Here is a 23,629-nt window from a genome sequence, read left to right as displayed (position 1 = left end):
AGTGCAGGCTCTGGGTTCTGCCCCGCGAGCTCTGGGTTCTGCACTGCAGGCTCTGGGTTCGGCGCCGCGGGCTCTGGGTTCTGCAGTGCGGGCTCTGGGTTCTGCCCCGCGAGCTCTGGGTTCTGCAGTGCAGGCTCTGGGTCCTGCCCCGCAGGCTCTGGGTTCTGGGTTCTGCCCCGCAGGCTCTGGGTTCTGCAGTGCAGGCTCTGGGTCCTGCGCCGCGAGCTCTGGATTCTGCACCGCGAGCTCTGGGTTCTGCACTGCGGGCTCTGGGTTCTGCAGTGCGGGCTCTGAGTTCTGCAGTGCAGGCTCTGGGTTTGGCGCCGCGGGCTCTGGGTTCTGCAGTGCGGGCTCTGGGTTCTGCCCCGCGAGCTCTGGGTTCTGCAGTGCGGGCTCTGGGTTCTGCACCGCGGGCTCTGGGTTCTGCAGTGCAGGCTCTGGGTTCTGCCCCGCAGGCTCTGGGTTCTGCAGTGTGGGCTCTGGGTTCTGCACTGCAGGCTCTGGGTTCTGCACTGCGGGCTCTGGGTTCTGCAGTGCGGGCTCTGGGTTCTGCAGTGTGGGCTCTGGGTTCTGCACCACGAGCTCTGGGTTCTGCAGTGTGGGCTCTGGGTTCTGCACTGCAGGCTCTGGGTTCTGCACCGCGGGCTCTGGGTTCTGCAGTGCAGGCTCTGGGTTCTGCCCCGCAGGCTCTGGGTTCTGCAGTGTGGGCTCTGGGTTCTGCACTGCAGGCTCTGGGTTCTGCACTGCGGGCTCTGGGTTCTGCAGTGCGGGCTCTGGGTTCTGCAGTGTGGGCTCTGGGTTCTGCACCACGAGCTCTGGGTTCTGCAGTGTGGGCTCTGGGTTCTGCAGTGCGGGCTCTGGGTTCTGCACCGCAAGCTCTGGATTCTGCACCGCAAGCTCTGGGTTCTGCCCCGCAGGCTCTGGGTTCTGCAGTGCGGGCTCTGGGTTCTGCCCCGCGAGCTCTGGGTTCTGCACTGCAGGCTCTGGGTTCTGCCCCGCGAGCTCTGGGTTCTGCCCCGCAGGCTCTGGGTTCTGCAGTGCAGGCTCTGGGTTCTGCCCCGCGGGCTCTGGGTTCTGCACCGCAGGCTCTGGGTTCTGCCCCGCAGGCTCTGGGTTCTGCAGTGCAGGCTCTGGGTTCTGCACCGCAAGCTCTGGGTTCTGCGCCACAGGCTCTGGGTTCTGTGCCGCAGGCTCTGGGTTCTGCCCCCTAGGCTCTGGGTTCTGCCCCACATGCTCTGGGTTCTGCAGTGTGGGCTCTGGGTTCTGCAGTGCGGGCTCTGGGTTCTGCAGTTCAGGCTCTGGGTTCTGCAGTGCAGGCTCTGGATTCTGTAGTGTGGGCTCTGGGTTCTGCACCGCGAGCTCTCGGTTCTGCACTGCAGGCTCTGGGTTCTGCGCTGCAGCCTCTCGGTTCTGCCCCGCGGGCTCTGGGTTCTGCAGTGCAGGCTCTGGGTTCTGCAGTGCGAGCTCTGGGTTCTGCAGTGCGAGCTCTGGATTCTGCAGTGTGGGCTCTGGGTTCTGTGCCGCGGGCTCTGGGTTCTGCAGTGTGGGCTCTGGGTTCTGCAGTGCGGGCTCTGGGTTCTGCCCACGGGCTCTGGGTTCTGCAGTGCAGGCTCTGGGTTCTGCAGTGCAGGCTCTGGGTTCTGCACCGCGAGCTCTGGATTCTGCCCCGCGAGCTCTGGGTTCTGCAGTGCAGGCTCTGGGTTCTGCAGTGCAGGCTCTGGGTTCTGCGCCGCGGGCTCTGGGTTCTGCAGTGCAGGCTCTGGGTTCTGCGCCGCGGGCTCTGGGTTCTGCACCGCGAGCTCTGGGTTCTGCCCCGCAAGCTCTGGGTTCTGCAGTGCGGGCTCTCGGTTCTGCAGTGTGGGCTCTGGGTTCTGCACCACGAGCTCTGGGTTCTGCAGTGCAGGCTCTGGGTTCTGCAGTGCAGGCTCTGGGTTCTGCAGTGTGGGCTCTGGGTTCTGCCCCGCGAACTCTGGGTTCTGCAGTGCAGGCTCTGGGTTCTGCCCCGCGAGCTCTGGGTTCTGCACTGCAGGCTCTGGGTTCGGCGCCGCGGGCTCTGGGTTCTGCAGTGCGGGCTCTGGGTTCTGCCCCGCGAGCTCTGGGTTCTGCACTGCAGGCTCTGGGTTCTGCCCCGCAGGCTCTGGGTTCTGCAGTGCAGGCTCTGGGTTCTGCGCCGCAAGCTCTGGATTCTGCACGGCGAGCTCTGGGTTCTGCACTGCGGGCTCTGGGTTCTGCAGTGCGGGCTCTGGGTTCTGCAGTGCGAGCTCTGGGTTCTGCCCCGCGAGCTCTGGGTTCTGCAGTGCAGGCTCTGGGTTCTGCAGTGCGAGCTCTGGGTTCTGCCCCGCGAACTCTGGGTTCTGCAGTGCAGGCTCTGGATTCTGCACCGCGAACTCTGGGTTCTGCAGTGCAGGCTCTGGGTTCGGCGCCGCGGGCTCTGGGTTCTGCAGTGCGGGCTCTGGATTCTGCAGTGCAGGCTCTGGGTTCGGCGCCGCAGGCTCTGGGTTCTGCAGTGCGGGCTCTGGGTTCTGCAGTGCAGGCTCTGGATTCTGCACCGCGAGCTCTGGGTTCTGCACTGCGGGCTCTGGGTTCTGCAGTGCAGGCTCTGGGTTCTGCACTGCGGGCTCTGGGTTCTGCGCCGCGAGCTCTGGGTTCTGCACCGCAAGCTCTGGGTTCTGCCCCGCGAGCTCTGGGTTCTGCACTGCAGGCTCTGGGTTCGGCGCCGCGGGCTCTGGGTTCTGCAGTGCGGGCTCTGGGTTCTGCCCCGCGAGCTCTGGGTTCTGCACTGCAGGCTCTGGGTTCTGCCCCGCAGGCTCTGGGTTCTGCAGTGCAGGCTCTGGGTTCTGCGCCGCGAGCTCTGGATTCTGCACCGCGAGCTCTGGGTTCTGCACTGCGGGCTCTGGGTTCTGCAGTGCGGGCTCTGGGTTCTGCAGTGCAGGCTCTGGGTTTGGCGCCGCGGGCTCTGGGTTCTGCAGTGCGGGCTCTGGGTTCTGCAGTGCAGGCTCTGGGTTCTGCCCCGCGAGCTCTGGGTTCTGCAGTGCGGGCTCTGGGTTCTGCACCGCAGGCTCTGGGTTCTGCAGTGTGGGCTCTGGGTTCTGCACTGCAGGCTCTGGGTTCTGCAGTGCAGGCTCTGGGTTCTGCAGTGCGGGCTCTGGGTTCTGCAGTGTGGGCTCTGGGTTCTGCACCACGAGCTCTGGGTTCTGCAGTGTGGGCTCTGGGTTCTGCAGTGCGGGCTCTGGGTTCTGCACTGCAGGCTCTGGGTTCTGCACCGCGGGCTCTGGGTTCTGCAGTGCAGGCTCTGGGTTCTGCCCCGCAGGCTCTGGGTTCTGCAGTGTGGGCTCTGGGTTCTGCACTGCAGGCTCTGGGTTCTGCAGTGTGGGCTCTGGGTTCTGCAGTGCGGGCTCTGGGTTCTGCAGTGCGGGCTCTGGGTTCTGCACCGCAAGCTCTGGATTCTGCACCGCAAGCTCTGGGTTCTGCCCCGCAGGCTCTGGGTTCTGCAGTGCGGGCTCTGGGTTCTGCCCCGCGAGCTCTGGGTTCTGCACTGCAGGCTCTGGGTTCTGCCCCGCGAGCTCTGGGTTCTGCCCCGCAGGCTCTGGGTTCTGCAGTGCAGGCTCTGGGTTCTGCCCCGCGGGCTCTGGGTTCTGCGCCGCAGGCTCTGGGTTCTGCCCCGCAGGCTCTGGGTTCTGCAGTGCAGGCTCTGGGTTCTGCACCGCAAGCTCTGGGTTCTGCGCCACAGGCTCTGGGTTCTGTGCCGCAGGCTCTGGGTTCTGCCCCCTAGGCTCTGGGTTCTGCCCCACATGCTCTGGGTTCTGCAGTGTGGGCTCTGGGTTCTGCAGTGCGGGCTCTGGGTTCTGCAGTTCAGGCTCTGGGTTCTGCAGTGCAGGCTCTGGATTCTGTAGTGTGGGCTCTGGGTTCTGCACCGCGAGCTCTCGGTTCTGCACTGCAGGCTCTGGGTTCTGCGCTGCAGCCTCTCGGTTCTGCCCCGCGGGCTCTGGGTTCTGCAGTGCAGGCTCTGGGTTCTGCAGTGCGAGCTCTGGGTTCTGCAGTGCGAGCTCTGGATTCTGCAGTGTGGGCTCTGGGTTCTGTGCCGCGGGCTCTGGGTTCTGCAGTGTGGGCTCTGGGTTCTGCAGTGCGGGCTCTGGGTTCTGCACCACGGGCTCTGGGTTCTGCAGTGCAGGCTCTGGGTTCTGCAGTGCAGGCTCTGGGTTCTGCACCGCGAGCTCTGGATTCTGCCCCGCGAGCTCTGGGTTCTGCAGTGCAGGCTCTGGGTTCTGCAGTGCAGGCTCTGGGTTCTGCGCCGCGGGCTCTGGGTTCTGCAGTGCAGGCTCTGGGTTCTGCGCCGCGGGCTCTGGGTTCTGCACCGCGAGCTCTGGGTTCTGCCCCGCAAGCTCTGGGTTCTGCAGTGCGGGCTCTCGGTTCTGCAGTGTGGGCTCTGGGTTCTGCACCACGAGCTCTGGGTTCTGCAGTGCAGGCTCTGGGTTCTGCAGTGCAGGCTCTGGGTTCTGCAGTGTGGGCTCTGGGTTCTGCACCACGAGCTCTGGGTTCTGCACTGCAGGCTCTGGGTTCTGCAGTGCGGGCTCTGGGTTCTGCAGTGTGGGCTCTGGGTTCTGCACCACGAGCTCTGGGTTCTGCAGTGTGGGCTCTGGGTTCTGCACCGCGGGCTCTGGGTTCTGCCCCGCAAGCTCTGGGTTCTGCAGTGCGGACTCTGGGTTCTGCAGTGTGGGCTCTGGGTTCTGCACCACGAGCTCTGGGTTCTGCAGTGCAGGCTCTGGGTTCTGCAGTGCGGGCTCTGGGTTCTGCAGTGTGGGCTCTGGGTTCTGCACCACGAGCTCTGGGTTCTGCAGTGTGGGCTCTGGGTTCTGCAGTGCGGGCTCTGGGTTCTGCAGTGCAGGCTCTGGGTTCTGCACCACGAGCTCTGGGTTCTGCAGTGCAGGCTCTGGGTTCTGCAGTGCAGGCTCTGGATTCTGCAGTGTGGGCTCTGGGTTCTGCAGTGCGGGCTCTGGGTTCTGCAGTGCAGGCTCTGGGTTCTGCAGTGCAGGCTCTGGGTTCTGCAGTGCAGGCTCTGGATTCTGCAGTGTGGGCTCTGGGGTCTGCAGTGCGGGCTCTGGGTTCTGCATTGCAGGCTCTGGATTCTGCACTGCAGGCTGTGGGTTCTGCACTGCGGGCTCTGGATTCTGGATTCCCTTCTGGCTCTTGGCTCCATGAAGCCTTTGATGTTAAGGGCTGAGGAAGGCTGATTGCATCCTGCACTTAGCTGCTGATTGCACAACCACTTTTACTGGAGAAGCTCCTGAGTCAGCCAAGAGCATGAAGGATAAAATCATAGCTTATGTGGTAGCCTCCTCGTCCTGTACCTGACATTGTCTCTTGGAGCTGTTCTCCAGGGTCTGGAGCAGAGAGACGCAATGGGCAGCGGGGAGAAGAGTTCAGCCTTCAAGTCTGTATGGGCTGGGAAAAGAAAAGGAGCACTGGATGTGTGTAACCACTTCAGACGTGCTGTGTAATTCCTCTTCATCTGGGGCTTTTAAAATCAGCAGCAGCCAGAGTCCCCTGGATTGGCAAACCCTGCTGGGTCAGATCCAGTGGATGTGGGGACAGTGCTTTTGTGAGCTTCACCCCACCAGGGTGAACCCTTCCAGGTAGGGTTAAATGAAGTGGAGTGAATGGAGTAACCCTGCCCAGCATGGCTCTAACACAGAGAATCACAGAATTGTTAGGGTTGGAAGGGACCTCAAGGATCAGCCAGTCTCAAGCCTCTCCCATGGGCAGGGGCACCTCACACTAGATCAGAGCCACATCCAGCCTGGCTGCAAAAACCTCCAGGGATGAGGCTTCCACCACCTCCCTGGGCAACCTCTTCCAGTGTCTCACCACCCTCATGGGGAAGAATTTCTTCCTAACATCCAAGCTGAATCTCCACACTTCTAGTTTTGCTCCATTCCCCCCAGTCCTATCACTCCCTGATACCCTAAAAAGTCCCTCCCCAGCTTTCCTGTAGCCCCCTTCAGATCCTGGAAGGCCACAAGAAGGTCTCCTGGGAGCCTTCTCTTCTCCAGACTGAACAACCCCAACTCTCTCAGTCTGTCTCCATAGGAGCTGAGCTCCAACCCTCTGCTCATCCTCATGGCCCTTCTATACCACAGCCCAGTTTCTCAGGGTCATGTCTGAAGTTGCCTGTCAATTCCTTCTGCACTTCTTTTTTGGTGCCCATTTTTAATTTTGCAACAGAAAGAACGAAAGAAGAAAAAAAAAAAAGAAAATAAATAATACTAAATCCCTGCTGCTTTGGAGCTGGAGTTTCTCAGGCTTCAGTCTGTGTAAGGATTGATTTATGGTGCTGGTTGGGGCTCCACTGGAAATGCAAGCTCTGTTATGAAGTGGATTGAACAGCCCATGCTGAAATGTTTATTGCTGTCTTCAAACTAGAATACATCAGGGGCGGTGGTGCCTGTCCAGGAAAGAGAGAGAGTGGAGTGGAGTGGGGCTGCAAGGGGTATTTTTAGTATTCCAATAAAAGCCCAGGCTCTTAAAAGGAAATCACTTATTGCCATTTTGCAATCAAGAATGCAAGGAGTGTTCCAGGGACTGCAAGAAATATGCTTCAAGAATGTCAGAGCCATAAGGAACTAATCATTAACCATTCTCTCCTTTCCACCCCCAGTTCCCTGCTCTGAGGAAGCCATTTAAGAAGCTTTGCAATTTGTATGTAAATGGGGACCCTCCTGACCACACGGTCAAGGATCCCAGGGACTTAGGAGCCAGCATCCCATTTTCCTAAGTTCTTACCATTCCTCTGTGAGCAAGGGCACGTTTCTGAAATAGAAGACACATGGACCAGGCTTCAAGAACACTTAATCTGACCTTAAATGACTTGCTGGGGGAGCTATAGGATTTTATTTCTTTTTTCTTTTTTTTCCCTGCTATGACTTTTTCTCCTTGGTCATGGAATCATAGAATGGCTCAGGTGGGAAGGGACCTCAGAGATCATCCACTCCAACCTCCCTGCCATGGGCATGGACACCTCTCAACTAGACTTGGTTACTTCATCCAACCTGGCCTTGAACACCCCCAGGGAGGGGGCATCCACAGCCTCCCTGGGCAACCTGTGCCAGTCTCTCACCACCCTCACTGGAAAGAATTTCTTCCTCATCTCCAGTCTCAATCTCCCCTCTTCCAGCACAAATCCATTGCCCCTCATCCTGTCACTACAAGCCCTTGTCAAAAGTCCTTCCCCCAGTCCTAGGATTAGAGGAAAAGTTGCTGCAAGTTCAGGTGCTCCCTCTCCACCAAACTCCTCTAGACTGTAAAGAGTCTCACCACCCTCATACTGAAGAACTTCTTCCTCAGCTCCAGTCTAGCCCTGCTCTCCCTCAGCTTCAAACCATCCCCCCTTGTCCTGTCTCTAGACACCCTTAGGAAAAAATCCCTCTCCAGCCTTCCTGGAGGATCCCTTCAGCTATTGGAATCTTCTCTTCTCCAGGGTGAACAACCCCAGCTCCCTCAGCCTGTCCTCACAGGGGAGATGCCTCAGCCCTTGGATCATCTTTGTGGCCTCCTCTGGACTCACTCCAACTTTTCTCTGTCCTTCTGATGCTGGGGACACCAGAGCTGGGCACAGTATTAGAGGTCAACATCTTGTGAGTGAAGTTCCTCTTGTGGGTTCAGGTTTGGTAGCTGCAGCTTGTTCTGCCCCTTTGGCTGAGCTGTGAGTAGTTTGGTTTCAGGGTTTTTTTTTGCTCTTTAGTTGCTGATGCTTTAAACATTTTAGAAGCTTCCTGGTGCTGTTAAAGATCCATGGAACCAGGGAGCAAGCAATCCCAGCATTTGTTCAAGGGACAAACAAAGGAAGAGACAACAGAGTCCCAGATGATTTAAGAGCCTGCTGGGACAATTTGCTGATGCATCTAAGCAGGGCTGGTGGTTACCTGCTCCCTCTCCCCACGTTCCCATCTTTTCCCTTGTCCTGGCTCTGGTGTCCTGGGGAGGCAGTTCAGGAGCTATAATGGTAGAAAGCTGACCCTAGCAAAAACAAAGCCTGGGGTGTCAGACTGATGGCAGATGGACATGGGCAGATGTCCCCTTCTGTGCCAGGCCAGCAGAGCCTTCTCCTTTCATTTTATTACTAATTTTCCCCATTTGTTCTTGCTGGAGAAAGTGGTGGAGGAACAACAGGCCCCTGCTGAGATCATCTGTCATGTCTTCTGCCTTTTCCCTGCTGGCTGCAGGTACAGCTCTGGGGGACACTGCTGCTGCCTGGCAGAGCCTTTCTGCCAGCAGAGCCATTCTGAGCTGGGCCAGCTGGGCTGTAGCTTCTGCATCCCTCACTGGAGCAGGGGCTGGGTGCATGGAGCTGTGTGTGTGAGGAGCAACATCAGCCAGATCAGGGCACTGCAGCAGGCAGCCAGCAGCCTGGCTCTGGCTCACTTGGCCCCAGGTTGGGGTCTCTCCTTGCAGCCAGTGCAATGAGAAGTCTCTTTAGTGACCTGGGACTTGTGCTGCTGATGGTTGGTAACCACTGGGTTGTCTTAGCTCATTGTCTTCTTGCAAGGAAAGTGTTGCCTGGCTCTCTCCAAACCCTTTAGTTCCAAGCTGTTCTCTCCACCACAGTTCATGGAGCTGTGGTCCAGGCCATGTTCCTTGGTGCTCATTGCCCACAGCAGTGTGGGGAGGAGAACTTCTGATAGTCCTAGAGATCACAGAATCAGAGAATTGTTTGGCTTGGAAAAGCCCTCTGAGATCATCCAGTCCAGCCAGCAACCCAACACCACCATGGCCACTAAACCATGGCCCCAGGTGCCATGGCCACACATTTCTTGAACTCCTCCAGGGACCTCCCTGGGCTTTCTCCTCGTTTTCTGCTGATTTTTGCTGAGCTGATGCCAGAACAAAAGGGTCCAGGTGAACATCTATGGTTGGAGTGAACCTCACCTGCAAGACAGGGATCTGTAGAACCTTTGTCACGATGTTTGGGCTTCTTTGGTTTCCTTCCTTCTGGGAAAGCTTTGGTGTGCACTGAGGTCTTTGAAACTTTCACAAGTCCCTTTCCAAGTTGTAAGCAGCAACGTTGCTGGGCTGATCTGGTTTCTTGGCCTGGTTTTTGCAAGGGAAAGGATGCTAGAGAGCTCGGAGAAGGGAAAATTGGACAGCAGGCCTGCTTATTTAATGAGAAAGAAAGAAAGAAAAAAAAAAAACAACAAAAAAGGAGGAAGAAAAATAAGCAAAAAACCCAAAAAACTCCACTAACCATGTCTGCTGCTGACCTTTGGGGTTGGAAACAGCTTGATAATAGCAGAGTGGGATGAGGAAGGAAAGTCTGTGAAGTCACTGCACAGCAACAAAAGGAAAAACCAGGAGAGTGTTTCCAGTTCCTGGCTTGCTGGCAGCTGGGTGATGTCCTGCACAGCTCAGGTCATCTGTACCTGCACAGCCAGCAGAAAGGCCATGAGGTGGGTAGAGCTTGCAAGGTTTGAGGTGAAGTGAGAGGTGGTGAGAGAAGATTGAAAGGTGACTCTCACTCCAGCAGTTCCCTGTCTCTCTTGAACTGGGGAGCTCAGAGCTGGCTCCAGTACTCCAGCTGTGGCCTCACTAGGGCAGAGTAGAGAGGGAGGAAAGAGCCCTCCTCAACCTGCTGGCCACACTCTTCTTCATGCTCCCCAGGACACCATTGACCTTCTTGGCCACAAGGGCCAAGAGTTGGAATCTCTCCACACAAGGAGACTCCACAACCTCTCTGGGCAGCCTGCTCCAGGCCTCCAGCACCCTCACAACAAAGAACTTTCTCCTCCTGCTCACATGGAACCTCCTGGGTTCCAGTCTGTGCCCATTGCCCCTTGTGCTGTCCCTGGGCACCACTGAGCAGAGTCTGGCCCCAGCCTCTTGCCCCCCACAGCTCCTTCAGCTCTTGCTGAGCATTGCTCAGCTCCCCTCTGGGGCTGCTCTTCTGCAGGCTCTCAGCCCCAGGGCTCTCAGCCTTTGCTCCTCACAGAGCTGCTCCAGGCCCCTCAGCAGCTTTGCAGCCTCCACTGGAGTCTCTCCAGCAGTTCCCTGTCTCTCTTGAACTGGGGAGCCCAGAACTGGAGTCACGAGTCCAGACGTGACCTCTCTAGGGCAGAGTAGATGGCAGGAGAACTTCCCTCAACCTGCTGGCCACACTCTTCTTCATGCTCCCCAGGACACCATTGACCTTGTGGCCATGAGGGCACCTTGCTGGCTCATGGGGAATTTGTTGTCCCACATCACTCCCAGCTCCTTCTCTGCAGAGCTCCTCCCCAGCAGGTCTCCCCTCACCTGTCCTGCTGCAGGAGGTTGTTCCTCCCCAGGTGCAGGACCCTTGTTGCCTTCATTGAACTCCATGAGGTTCCCTCTGCCCAACCCTCCAGCCTGGCCAGGTCTCACTGAATGGCAGCACAGCCTGATGGAGTCCAGTAAATTATTTTATTCTCACTGATTTTGCAGGAGGAGGTTATTCAGGCATGGCTCTGCACTGCTCCTCAGCTCAGCAAGTGTCTCTCTGAGGTACATTGAACCATTTCTCCCAGGCTGTCCTCTATGAACTACCTTCTGCTATTTAAAGTAGATACAAATTTAGCTCAAAGTGTTCCCTTTCCTGCAGGCTTCTCTGAAAGTTAAAACTTGTGACAGTTTGGTTCTTGCTGTGCTCTTGGCTTCTCTTCACATCCAGGCAGGTTCCTTGCCAATCTCTGAGCCTCACTGCAGGTGGCTCAGAAGGTAAAACCATTCACATTTCTGAGCCTCCTTAGGAAACCTTCCTGGCTTTCAGCTGCCCTTCTTCTAGCCTGCTCCTCAGGTCAGTGCAGGAGGTGAAGGAATTGTATGGACTTAGAAACATGCAGAGAGAATCACAGAATCATGGAACTGTTTGGGTTGGAAGAGACTTTTAAGATCCTTGAGTCCAAACTTCAACCCAACACCACCATGGCCACTAGACCATGGCCCCAGGTGCCATGGCCACACTTTTTATGAACACCTCCAGGGATGGGGACTCCACCACCTCCCTGAGCAGCCTGTGCCAATCCCTTACCACTCTTTCAGCAACAATACACCAAACTAAACCTCCCCTGGCACAATTTCAGGCCATTTCTTCTCCTTCTAGCACCTGAGAGTAGGGAGAAGAGACCAACCCCAACCTGCCTCTGGCCTGCTTTCAGGGGATTGTAGAGAGCAGAGAGGTCTTCCTTCAGCCTTCTCTTCTCCAGACTAAACAACCACAGCTCCCTCCAGGGAAGCTGGGTAGGGACTGTTTCCAAAGGCCTGCAGTGACAGGATGAGAAGCAGTGGTTTGACATTAGAGCAGATTTAGATTGGATGTTAGGAACAAGTTCTGCACCATCAGGCTGCTGGAACACTGCAACAGGTTGTCCATGGAGGTGCTTGAGGTCCCTTCCCTGGAGATACTCAAGGTGAGGCTCGACAGGGCTCTGAGCAACCTGATCTAGTGGAGAATGTCCCTGCTGAGTGCAAGGGGGGTTGGACTGGATGACCTTTGGGAGTCTCTTCCCACCCAACCTATTCTATGATTCTCCCTTTGGCTCAGCTCAATCATTTACCTTGAGTCCTGTGTCCAGTTCTGGGTTCCTCAGTTCAAGAGAGATGTTGAGGTGCTGGAATGTGTCCAGAGAAGGACAACGAAGCTGTGAGGGGTCTGGAGCACAGCCCTGTGAGGAGAGGCTGAGGGAGCTGGGGGTGTTCAGCCTGGAGAAGAGGAGGCTCAGGGGTGACCTCATTGCTGTCTACAACTACCTGAAGGGAGGTTGTAGCCAGGTGGGGGTTGGGCTCTGCTCCCAGGCACCCAGCACCAGAACAAGAGGACACAGTCTCAAGATGTGCCAGGGGAGGTCTAGGCTGGATGTTGGAGGAAGTTCTTCACAGGGAGAGATTTGCCATTGGGATGTGCTGCCCAGGGAGGTGGTGGAGTCACCATCCCTGGAGATGTTCAGGAGAAGCCTGGATGAGGCACTTAGTGCCATGGTCTGGTTGATTGGATAGGGCTGGGGGATGGGTTGGACTGCAGGATCTTGGAGGTCTCTTCCAACCTGGTTGATTCTATGATTCCATGATTCCTCCAGCTTAACCCAAATGTGAGGAGCAGCTCCAGGCATGCAACAACTCCCCAAACCAGGAGGGGTATTTTTTCCCTCATGCTGCAGTGCCATGACCTGGGTTTTGCTTTCTCCCCAGGCAGGAATTCATAACACAGTCGCTGTTGTTTGCAAGGAGCTCAGCCTCTTGGAGAGGTGTCCCTTATAATTCCCTCTTCCTCCAGCCCCAGCGAAACCCTTGGGCCTTCAGAGCCTGTCATAAACCTCTCACAGAGCCTTGCCAACCATTTCCATGTCAGGGGAGGCGAGAGGTCCAAGCAGCAGTGTTGGATTTCTGGAGCCAGCCCAGTTGCAAAGCCCAGGTCAAAAGCACTAAGGGGACAGGTTCCTGCGGGCCGCCCCGCCGCCCAGGCAAGGGCTTGGCTGTCACACAACTAATAAAGAACCAGCCCCTGGGGAGAGGGTTTCAATGATGCAGGTGGAGGAAGCAGGGAGGGTATTTACATACAAGCCAGCTTAATAGCCTGGGATTTATGCTCAAGTGGTTCTTAATGCAACACAAATTGAAGTCGCCCCGCTCGCTCGCACCGGGGAAAAGGTGAGGAGGGAAGAGAGAGGTTTATGGCTTTTGAGGGGGGGAAAGGGAGGGGGAGGAGAAAGTGTTTGGCTGGTTTCAGGGACCATTAAAGGACAGCAAGATGGATTTCTTGGGGTGCTTGCCATGTTAAAGTAGTGCTTTAGGTATGTGTGCTGGAGTCAGAGCCAGCCGAGCCCAGTTGGTTCTCTGCTAAAACTCAGGCTCCGGACAGATCTGGGCAGGGTTTCTGCCATATATCTGGCAACACAGGCTGGAAATTAACTCACTGGGAAAGCAGAGTGAGTTTGTAGGTTTGAAAGTGTGGCATTAAATGAACTCCTCAAAAAAAAAAAAAGGGGGGGAAAAAGAAAAGCAAGGAGCTCTGCAGCCTCTTGTTGGGCTCCCACCTTCCCCCTGCCGCTCGCCTCCCCTCTAAAGCAGCTGGGATGTGTTTATAAGGTAGCAGCTCTGTGGCACCTGTAAAAGGAGCCTGATTCATAACCTTCTGGACAGACAGTTGGGTAGGAAGGTGAATTTTCTTGGCATAGACTCACAGAATGGGTTGGGTTGGAAGGGACCTTAAAGACCATCCAGTTCCAATTCCCCTGCCATGGGCAGGGACACCTCCCACCAGCCCAGGCTGCTCAAGGCCTCATCCAGCCTGGCCTTGGACACCTCCACAGCCTCCCTGGGCAACCTGTGCCAGTGTCTCACCACCCTCACTGGAAAGAATTTCGTTCTCATCTCCAGTCTCAGTCTCCTCTCTCCCAGCTCAAAGCCATTCTCCCTCATCCTGGCACTCCCAGCTCTTGTCCAAAGTCCCTCCCCAGCTCTCCTGCAGCCCCCTTCAGGTTCTGGAAGGCTGCTCTAAGGTCTCCCTGGAGCCTTCTCTTCTCCAGGCTGAACAACCCCAACTCTCTCAGCCTGTCCCCATAGCAGAGGTTCTCCTGCTCTCTGATCATCTCTGTGGCCTCCTCTGGACCCTCTGCACCAGCTCCAGGTCCTTCTTGCATTGAGGCCACCAGAACTGGAGGCAGTGCTGCAGGTAGAGTCTCAGCAGAGCAGAGGGGCAGGATCCCCTCCCTGGCCTGCTGCTCTCACTGCTTCTGATGCAGCTCAGCACACAGCTGGCTCTGGGCTGTCAGTGACCATTGCTGGACCTGGGGAGGTTTTTTATTATGACTGTATCATCTATAAAAACCATTAGGAGTGACACTAGCCCCAAATTAGCAGGAAAGGTAGGGAAAACCCCAGTCAAGGCTCCTGCTCCTACAGGCAGTCACCAAAGAGTTGTTGGGATGCTCAGGTCTTGATGCAGGGCTGCATTCCCCACGTCCCAGCTCTATGGACAGCAAATGCCAGGAAGATCACAAATGGGCACAGCTCATTTATAGGGTTGGTTGGATTTGTCAGCTGCAAGGTAGATGTTGTAACAGGCTTGGATGTGCCCTTCTGGCTTCTGAAGTCACAGAATCCCTTAATCCCAGCATGGTAAGTGTTGGAAAAAACCTCTGGAGATCACACAGTCCAAGCCCCTGCTCAAGCAGGGCACCCACAGCAGCTTGCCCAGGAGCACAATGTCCAGCTGGGCTTGGAAGCTCTCCACACAAGGAGACTCCACAACCTCTCTGGGCAGCCTGCTCCAGGCCTCCAGCACCCTCACAACAAAGAACTTTCTCCTCCTCTTCAGATGGAACCTCCTGGGTTCCAGTCTGTGCCCCTTGCCCCTTGTGCTGTCCCTGGGCACCACTGAGCAGAGTCTGGCCCCAGCCTCTTGCCCCCCACAGCTCCTTCAGCTCTTGCTGAGCATTGCTCAGCTCCCCTCTGGGGCTGCTAAAAGAGAGGAGCTAGAGCACTGCTGGCATCCCTTGTGCCATTGCACAGGGGTCCCCTCAGTCCCTGGAACACACCTGGCCAGGCTGCATGTGTTAGAAGGAAGCCAGGATCTTGTTACTGGAGCAGGAGATGCTGAAGAGAAAGGTGGAACTGTGTCCTCTGTTGGGGGTTCCAGGTAGCTTGCAGGAAGCTGTGTGCCCTGACAGAACATGAAAGCTCAGTGGCTGTGGTGTGATTTTAATGGTCCACCAGTGGTCTGATAGGAGCAGGCCAGAAATCTTAGGCACTGACTGGAGAGGGACTTGTCAAAACATGATGTGTTTGTGACCCAGGTCCTGGCTGCCTCTTCAAAGGCAGCTGAAGCCCTGCCAGATTCTGAACATGCTCAGATTCCCTGGAGTTCTGTTCAGCACAATAAGTGGATGTGGCAGAGTAAATGCTGCCCTGTCACCAAGCTGGCACCAGCATCCAGCTGCTTCGTGGGTGCTGTGTCTGTGGTGGGGCTGTCAGCAGGAATCTGCCCAGCTCCAGCCACCACGGGCTGTAGGAGCTGGCAGTGCTCTACAGCAAGGTGGGGGTGGTTGAGCCTCAGCTGCCTCCCTCCCAGCAGCCAGCAGAAGGAACTGGAAACCTGGTGTGGCCAGTGGGAGCTGGAAGGCATTGTCCCCTGAACTCAGCACTGGTGAGGCCACTCCTTGGGTACTGGTTTCAGTTTGGGGCCCTTCACTCCAAGGAGGACATTGAGGAGCTGGAGGGGATCCAGAGAAGGGCAACGAAGCTGGGAAGGGTCTGGAGAACAGGGCTGGGGAGGAGCAGCTGAGGGAGCTGGGGGTGTTCAGCCTGGAGGAAAGGAGGCTGAGGGGAGACCTTCTGGCTCTCTACAGCTCCCTGAAGGGAGGCTGGAGTGAGGTGAGGGTTGCCCAAAAGGAGCAGGGTGCCCAGAAGGAGAAGGATGCCCAGGAAGAGTGAGATGCCCTGAAAGAGAGGGATGCCCAAGAGGAGAGGAATACCCAAGAGAAACAGGATGCCTAGGAAGAGAGAGATGTCCAGGAGGAGAGGGACAGCTGAGAGGAAAGGGATACCTGAGGGGAGTGGGATGTCCAGGAGGAGAAGGATGCTGGAGAGGAATGGCTGGGAGAAGAGGGAAGCTCAGGAGGGATGCCCAGGAGGAGCAGGATGCCCAGAAGGAGAGGGATGTCTGAAGGAGAGGAGTTCCTGGGAAGAGAAAGATGCCTGGGAGAGGAGTGCCTGGGAGGAGTGGGATGCTCAGGAGGAGCAGGATGCTCTGCAGGCAGGGATGGGATGTGGGATGTGCCCTGGGTCTGCACAGCACTCAGCATGGTGCAGCTCCAAGCCATGTCTGGGGCCTCTGAGGTGGGAATCCAGCAAAGGTTGGGATGACCTGAAAATTGTATCTTAACTGGGGGTTGGGAAGGGCTTTGCTAGACCTGGAGGAAGCAGGGGGTCAGGACTGGGGTGAGGAGCAGAGGCAGGGCTGGTCTCAGCAGCAGGACTGAAATCCAGTGGAGCAGCAGTGCCAGTGCTCCTGGGGAGCCCCACACCATGCTGTGCCCTGCAACGTGCTGTGAGCTGGGAACCTGCCCCTTGTGTCTCTGCACTGCTCCTCCCAGCTGGAGCAGAGCACTGGCTCAGGCTCTGTAGCAGATGGAGCTTCAGGAGTGTTGCACCTTCTCCAGCCTGCCTTAATTAACTGCTCTGTAATTGCACAGAGTCATCTCCTTGCCCTGTCCACCTTGCCCTGAGGAACTCAGTTCAGATTTGGATCCCTGTCCCTGTTTTATTTTCTCTTCTCTGTCTCCTGTTTCCTTTTATTCCTGAAGTTCTCTTGGAGGAGTTCTTGTTGAGGGGAACATTCCTATTTCATGGGGCTCAGAATCACAGAATCATAGAATTGTCAGGGTTGGAAGGGACCTCAAGGCTCAGCCAGTTCCAACCCCCCTGCCATGGGCAGGGACACCTCACACTACAGCAGGTTGCTCACAGCCACATCCAGCCTGGCTGCAAAAACCTCCAGGGATGAGGCTTCCACCACCTCCCTGGGCAACCTGTGCCAGTCTCTCCCCACCCTCATGGGGAAGAATTTCTTCCTAACATCCAATCTGAATCTCCCATTTCTGGTTTTGCTCCATCCCCCTAGTCCTATCACTCCCTGACACCCTCAAAAGTCCCTCCCCAGCTTTCTTGGAGCCCCCTTCAGATCCTGGAAGGCCACAAGAAGGTCTCCTGGGAGCCTTCTCTTCTCCAGACTGCACAACCCCAACTCTCTCAGTCTCTCCTCATAGCAGAGCAGCTCCAGCCCTCTGCTCATCCTCCTGGCCCTTCTCTGGACACCTTCCAGCACCTCCAGATCCTTCCTGGAACAGAGGCTCCAGAACAGGACCCAGAGCTCCAGGTGTGGTCTCAGCAGAGTGGAGCAGAGGGGGAGAATCCCCTCCCTGGCCCTGCTGGCCACACTTCTCTTGCTGCAGCCCAGGCCCTGCTTGGCTCTCTGGGCTGCAAGTGCTCACTGCTGGCTCCTGGTGAGCAAAACCAGGGCAAAGCAGGTAGGGGACCTGGGGTGCACCTTCAGCCAGGTCCTATCTGTGTTTTTTGCTAGGAGATCATGTTGGGCTTTGAGAAACACCCAGCTTTAAACACCCCAGATCCTTCTAATCTGCTCTTCCGTAGCACAGGGCAGGGGGAAGTGTGTGGAACATCTGTTCTGCATCAGGAGAGAGGAACTTGGATATTTGTGTGCTGTTGCCAGCTGCTGTCATCCTGTGCTTCCTGTGCACATCACAGGATCAGACCAGCCTTGAACACCAGCAGGTCACTGGGGGCTGTGACTCCAACAGTCTGAGCCACCTCTGCTGCTCTGCCTCTCACAGGGGGTGTAGGTGCTTGCTCTGGGCAACAGAAAAGGACAGTGAGGAGCTGGAGTGGGTCCAGGCAATGAAGTTGGTGAAGGGTCTGGAGAGCAGGGCTGGGGAGGAGCAGCTGAGGGAGCTGGGGGTGTTCAGCCTGGAGAGCAGGAGGCTGAAGGAAGGGAGACCTCATGGCTCTCTACAGCTCCCTGCAAGCAGGTTGCAGTGAGCTGGGGGTTGGGCTCTTCTCCCTACTCTCAGGTGATAGAAAGAGGGGAAATGGCCTGAAATTGTGCCAGGGGAGGGTTGGGTTGGAGATATTATTACTGCAAGAGTGGTGAGGGATTGGCAGAGGCTGCCCAGTGAGGTGGTGGAGTCCCCATCCCTGGAGGTGTTCCAGAAACCTGTGGCCATGGCACTTGGGGCCATGGTTCAGTGGCCATGGTGGGGTTGGGTTGCTGGCTGGACTGGATGAGCTTAGAGAGCTGCTCCAACCCAAACAATTCTATGATTCAAGTGTCTCCAGGTTTTCAATACCAGCCTCTTTCTGGGGATAAAATGAAGTTTGTGTTGCTTTGCTCTCCCCTTCTCCTTGCCCTGAACATCCTCTCAGGTCCCCTGCTCCTTCTGCTGTTACCCATTGCAGCTCTTCACAAGTCCCCCAGCTCCCTCCCTTCCTGCTGGGTCATAATTCAGGGTTTATGTGCAAGTTTTCCTTTGGAGTTGTCAAAGCAGGATCAGGGCCCATTAAGCCCACTTGTCTCATTCCTAATTCTCACCTAGAGAGGCTTTTCCAAGCCACTGCTCCTGCTTGTCTCTTAATTGCTGAAGTCTATAAACCCTTAGGCTGGACCCATGCCAAGGATTTGCACCCTCTAAAAGTTCTCCCTCCAGTGCTAAAACCATAACAGAGTCTGAGGGTGGCAGCTTTATCAGAGCTTCCTTCTTCCCACTTCAGCCAAATGATTTGCTTCTGGCTCTGCTGAAGACTCCAAAATGTGTATTAGATGGCAAAAGGCTGAGAGTGGAAACACAGCAGGTCTGGATTGTGTTAGCAGGGGGTTAGTGTCATGGTTGGTGCTGCTGGGTGATGTTGAGTGCTTGGCTGAGGTTGGGAACTGAACAACTTCCCCCTCTCACCTCTCCTGAGGTCACTCCCTCCCTATCCTCTTCTGAGATCACAGAATCATAGAATCACCCAGGCTGGAAGGGACCTCCAAGGCTCATCCAGACCAACCCCTCTGCACTCAGCAGGGACATCCCCAACTGGATCAGGTTGCCCAGAGTTCTCCAGCCTCATCTTGAATATCTCCAGGGATGGAGCCTCAACCACCTCCCTGGGCAACCTGTTCCAGTGTTCCACCACCCTCATGGTGCAGAGCTTGTTCCTCACATCCAATCTCAATCTGCTCTTCTCTAGTTTGAAGCCATTGCTCCTGGTCCTGTCCCTGCAGGCCTTTGCACACAGTCTCTCTGCAGCCTTCTTGCAGCCCCCTTCAGGTACTGCCAGGCTGCTCTTAGGTCTCCCTGGAGCCTTCTCTTCTCCAGCCTAAACACCCCCAGCTCCCTCAGCCTGGCCTCAGAGGAGAGTTGCTCCAGACCCCTGATCATTCTCATGGCTCTCTTCTGGACTCACTTCAGCAGGTCCATCACCTTCCTTTATAGAGAGCTTCAGAGCTAACCTTAACTGACATCCCTTCCTACCCTGTCCCACATTCCTCCTCTCACCTGTTTCAGTGAGTCAGAGCAAATTGCCTGTGTATGGCCCAAGATCCAGCTTAGTCACATGTCCAGGTGGCCAAGAGGGCCACCAGCATCCTGGCCTGGATCAGCAATGGTGTGGCCAGCAGGAGCAGGGAAGTGGCTGTCCCCCTGCATTGGGCACTGGTGAGACCACACCTCAGATATGGGGTTCAGGTTTGGGTCCCTCACTCCAAGAAGGTCATTGAGAGGCTGGAGGGTGTCTGGAGAAGGGCAACAAAGCTGGGGAAGGGTCTGGAGAACAGGGCTGGGGAGGAGCAGCTGAGGGACCTGGGGGTGCTTAGTCTGGAGAAAAGGAAGCTGAGGGGAGACCTCATTGCTCTCTACAGCTCCCTGAAAGGAGGCTGGAGCCAGGTGGGGGTTGGGCTCTTCTCCCAAGGAACAAATGATAGGACAAGAGGAAATAGCCTGAAATTGTGCCAGGGCAGGTTTAGGCTGGAGGTGAGGAAAAAAGAATCCTGCAGGAGTGGTCAGGGATTGGTTCAAGCTGCCCAGGGAGTTGGTGGAGTCCCCATCCCTGGAGGTGTTCAAAAAAAGGTATAGATATGGCTCTTGGGGACATAGTTTAGTGGCCTTGGTGGTATTGGGTGGATGGTTGAACTTAGAGATCTTTTGCAACCAAAACAATCCTGTGCTGCTATGCTTGATGGACACTCACCCAAGGTGAGCATCTGGAGCTAGGGTAGGCTCGGAAGGAACCCAGCAGTGGAAGCATCCTCTGGAAAGCTTCCAGAAGGACTTCACCTGTGCAAGAGCTTTGTGAGCACTGCTGGGACAATCCTGGCTCCCCTGGAGCCCTGGCACAGCCCCTGGCTGGCTGCAGGCACAGCAGGTGTTAGCTGAGCAGGCAGCATTGTGCAGCATGGGCCTGGGGGCTTTTGGCATCAGAGCCAATGCCAAGCCCTCGCTGGGGCTGCAGAGAGAGCAGCAGGACAGGCAGAGGGGGGTTGGCTCATTTGCTCCATGGTTAATGTGATCAATAAGCAGTTTCAGCCAGGGGTGGGCTGAACCTCAAACAAAATCACCCCCAAACCATCCTGCCCCAAAGCATCCTACCTTGGCAGGGGGGTTGGACTCAATGATCTCCAGGGGTCCCTTCCAACCCCCAGCATTCTGGAATTGTGTGGTGCAGCAAGCATGAGCCAGTGGTGAGGCCACAGCTGGAGTGCTGGAGCCAGCTCTGGGCTCCCCAGTTCAGGAGAGACAGGGAACTGCTGGGGAGAGTCCAGGGGAGGCTGCAAAGCTGCTGAGGGGCCTGGAGCAGCTCTGTGAGGAGCAAAGGCTGAGAGCCCTGGGGCTGAGAGCCTGCAGAAGAGCAGCCCCAGAGGGGAGCTGAGCAATGCTCAGCAAGAGCTGAAGGAGCTGTGGGGGGCAAGAGGCTGGGGCCAGACTCTGCTCAGTGGTGCCCAGGGACAGGCACAAGGGGCAGTGGGCACAGACTGGAACCCAGGAGGTTCCACCTGAAGAGGAGGAGAAAGTTCTTTGTTGTGAGGGTGCTGGAGGCCTGGAGCAGGCTGCCCAGAGAGGTTGTGGAGTCTCCTTGTGTGGAGAGCTTCCAAGCCCAGCTGGACATTGTGATCCTGGGCAAGCTGCTGTGGGTGCCCTGCTTGAGCAGGGGCTTGGACTGGGTGATCTCCAGAGGTCCCTTCCAACCCTGCCATGCTGGGATTCTGTGATCAGCTCAAGCCCTTCTCCCTCATCCCAGTCCTGCCTCAGCCATGCCAAGGGGAGTGCAGGGATCTGCTGCTGTCCCTGCCCTCAGCTCTTTCTGTGAGGAGAAGGCTCAGTGTCCAAGAGCTCCCTGAGCCAGCACAGTCACCCTCTGCTCAGGCTCACTGCAGATCACTGGATTCAGCTGAGCATAAAAGAGAAAACTACTGTTGGTGGCAACTCTTTATTTCCCTGGGAAAAAAAAAAATGAAAAGGAAAAAAAAAGTCTCCTGGCTGCCTGGCAGAGAAGCAATTTGTGCACAGAAAACATGACAGTGTTTGCAGCAGGCCAGGCCTGACATCCTTTTCCAGCTTGGAAAGAGGAGGTTATTTTCATACATCCTTTTTTTAATTGCCATGAGCTGGGCTTATACCTCTTGGAAAGGGTTGAGCAGCAGTCATCAGCTGAGCAGAGAAAGCACAGGGATGTGTTTTCCTCTCTCAGAGCCTTGACATGTTCCCACAGCTCAGAGGGGACAGCCTGGAGCTAACAGCCCCAAAGCTCCTGCTTAAGAGGTGGTTTAACCCCTGGGGATGCCCAGGGTGAGGGATGGCAGTGCCTGGAGGGGCAGTGCTCCAGCTCAGGTGTGGGGACTGCTTGGGGAGGTGAAGAGTGGACCACAGAGATCCTTTCCCTTATCCATACAACATTTCTTCCTCTTCTTTATGGAGGAGGAGTCCTTGGAGATGATCAGAGGGCTGGAGAACCTCCCCTGTGGGGGCAGGCTGAGGGAGTTGGGGATGTTCAGCCTGGAGAAAAGAGTCTCCAGGGAGACCTCAGAGCAACCTTCCAGTACCTGAAGGGGCTCCAGGAGAGCTGGGGAGGGACTTTGGACAAGGGCTGGGAGTGACAGGATGAGGGACAATGGCTTTGAGCTGGGAGAGGGGAGGTTTAGGTTGGGCATAAGGAGGAAGTTCTTCACAATGGAGGTGGTGAAATACTGGAGCAGGTTGCCCAAGGAGGTTGTGGATGTCCCTTCCCTGGAGGTGTTGAAGGCCAGGCTGGATGAGGCCTTGAGCAAGCTGGGCTGGTGGGAGGTGTCCCTGCCCATGGCAGGGGGTTGGAATTGGATGCTCTTGAAGGTTCCTTCCAACCCAACCCATTCTGTGAGCCTATGAAAGGGAAGAGTTCCTCCTTCCCTAGGAGCAACTGAGGAGAATTAGTTCCTTTAGCAGGAGTCTGGCCTTAGGGAGAAGAGGGAAGTTCTGGGTTGTTGGTTTTCTGGAGCAGTCTTCAAACCACTCCATATCTTCTTTTACCAGCATCCTTCTGAGCAGCAGGGGAAAAGCTCTCATTAGCCATTGACTGCTGCACAGAAACATCCTTGGCTTGGGGGCAGGACAGAGACCATGATGGAGTGAGCTGGGGTTTGGGCTCTTCTCCCTAGTCTCAGGTGATGGAAGCAGAGGAAATGGCCTGAAATTGCACCAGGGGAGGGTTAGGTTGGAGATGAGGAAAAGTTTCTTTCCTGCAAGAGTGGTCAGGGATTGGCAGAGGCTGCCCAGGGAGGTGGTGGAGTCCCCATCCCTGGAGGTGTTCCAGACACCTTTGGCCATGGCACTTGGGGCCATGGTTTAGTGGCCATGGTGGTGCTGGGTTGCTGGTGGGACTGGGTGACCTCAGAGGGCTTTGCCAACTGTGCTGCATGGCTGGGCACAGCACTGTGAGTCCCTTCAGTGCTCCTTGATCTTCATGTCCCCAGGGTCATCTCTGAATTTGCTCTGCAAATAGCTGCATCTGGAAGCAGGAGGGCTTTGTGCTGCAAACAATTTCCTGATGCAATTTGGATTTCCTCCTGAATAATCCTTTGCCCCTCTGGGATGGTGCAGAGGGATTCCAGGAAAGCTTAACTGGCCTTGCTGTGAGTTAAACACATCCCTTGTGGTGTGCAAGGCAGATGTGGGGGTAGGAAGGGAGGCTGCAGGCACTGCTGGACAAGTTAGCCTGAATTGTGGAATCCCAGCCTGGTTTGGGTTGGAGGGGAGCTTCCAAGCTCATCCAGTCCAACCCCCTGCAGCCAGCAGGGACATCTGCAACCAGAGCAGGTTGCTCACAGCCCCAAACAACCTGACCTGCAATGCTTCCAGCCATGGAGCAGCTCCCACCTCTCTGGGTGACCTGAGACAGGCTCTCACCACCCTCAGGGTCAAACATTTCTTCCTTCTCTCCACTCTCAATCTCCCTCTTTCAGTTTCAAACCATCCCTCCTTGTCCTGTCACATCAGGCCCTGCTCAAAAGTCTGTCCCCAGCTTTCTGCTCAGCCCTTGAAGCACTGCAAGGCCACCAGAAGGTCTCCCTGGAGCCTTCTCTTCTGCAGGCTGCCCAAGCCCAACTCTCTCAGCCTGGCTGCCAGCAGAGGGCTTCCAGCCCTGCCAGCATTGCTGTGGCCTCCTCTGGCCCTGCTCCAGCAGGTCCCTGTCTGTGCTGTGCTGAGGGCTCCAGAGCTGCCCCAGCACTGCAGGGGGGGTGTGAGGAGAGCACAGCAGAGGGGCAGAATCCCCTCCCTGCCCCTGCTGCCCACACTGCTGGGGATTTGAAGGGTGAGGAAGATGAAGAAGTGGTCTCCTAACAGAGGGTAGAGTCTGCATCTCTGCTGGGGCCATCGTTGTCCAGGGGTCTGGCAGGGCTAGACAAGGTGTGCAGGGGATGATGAGGGGATCAGCAGGAGTGGGAGGAAGGCTTTCAAAGGGGTGGGCAGGAATGTTCATGTCCTGTGCTCTCTTGCAGGGATGCTGGTGGTGATCGTGCTGCTGCTGATCGCCATCGCCGTGGTGGCTCTCTGGCCCACAAGCTAACAGGGATTTTGGGGCACTCATCAGCTGAGTG

The 23,629-nt window shown here is 56.4% G+C and overlaps 1 protein-coding gene across 1 annotated transcript in view; it reads left to right on the top strand.

Annotated features, from left to right (window-relative positions):
- Positions 1–23,598, top strand: part of STX8 (syntaxin 8) — a 152,485-nt gene extending 128,887 nt beyond the window's left edge. Inside the window, exon 8 of the mRNA XM_054393932.1 lies at positions 23,531–23,598. Coding sequence (XP_054249907.1) covers positions 23,531–23,598 — 68 coding nt within the window. The remainder of the gene's footprint in view (positions 1–23,530) is intronic.
- Positions 23,599–23,629: the final 31 nt, after the last annotated feature.

This window comes from Indicator indicator, chromosome 29, assembly GCF_027791375.1.
Source record: "Indicator indicator isolate 239-I01 chromosome 29, UM_Iind_1.1, whole genome shotgun sequence".
Lineage (NCBI taxonomy): Eukaryota > Metazoa > Chordata > Aves > Piciformes > Indicatoridae > Indicator > Indicator indicator.
The sequence above is the reverse complement of the archived record's forward strand: the minus strand, read 5'-3'. Positions and strand labels throughout refer to the sequence as shown.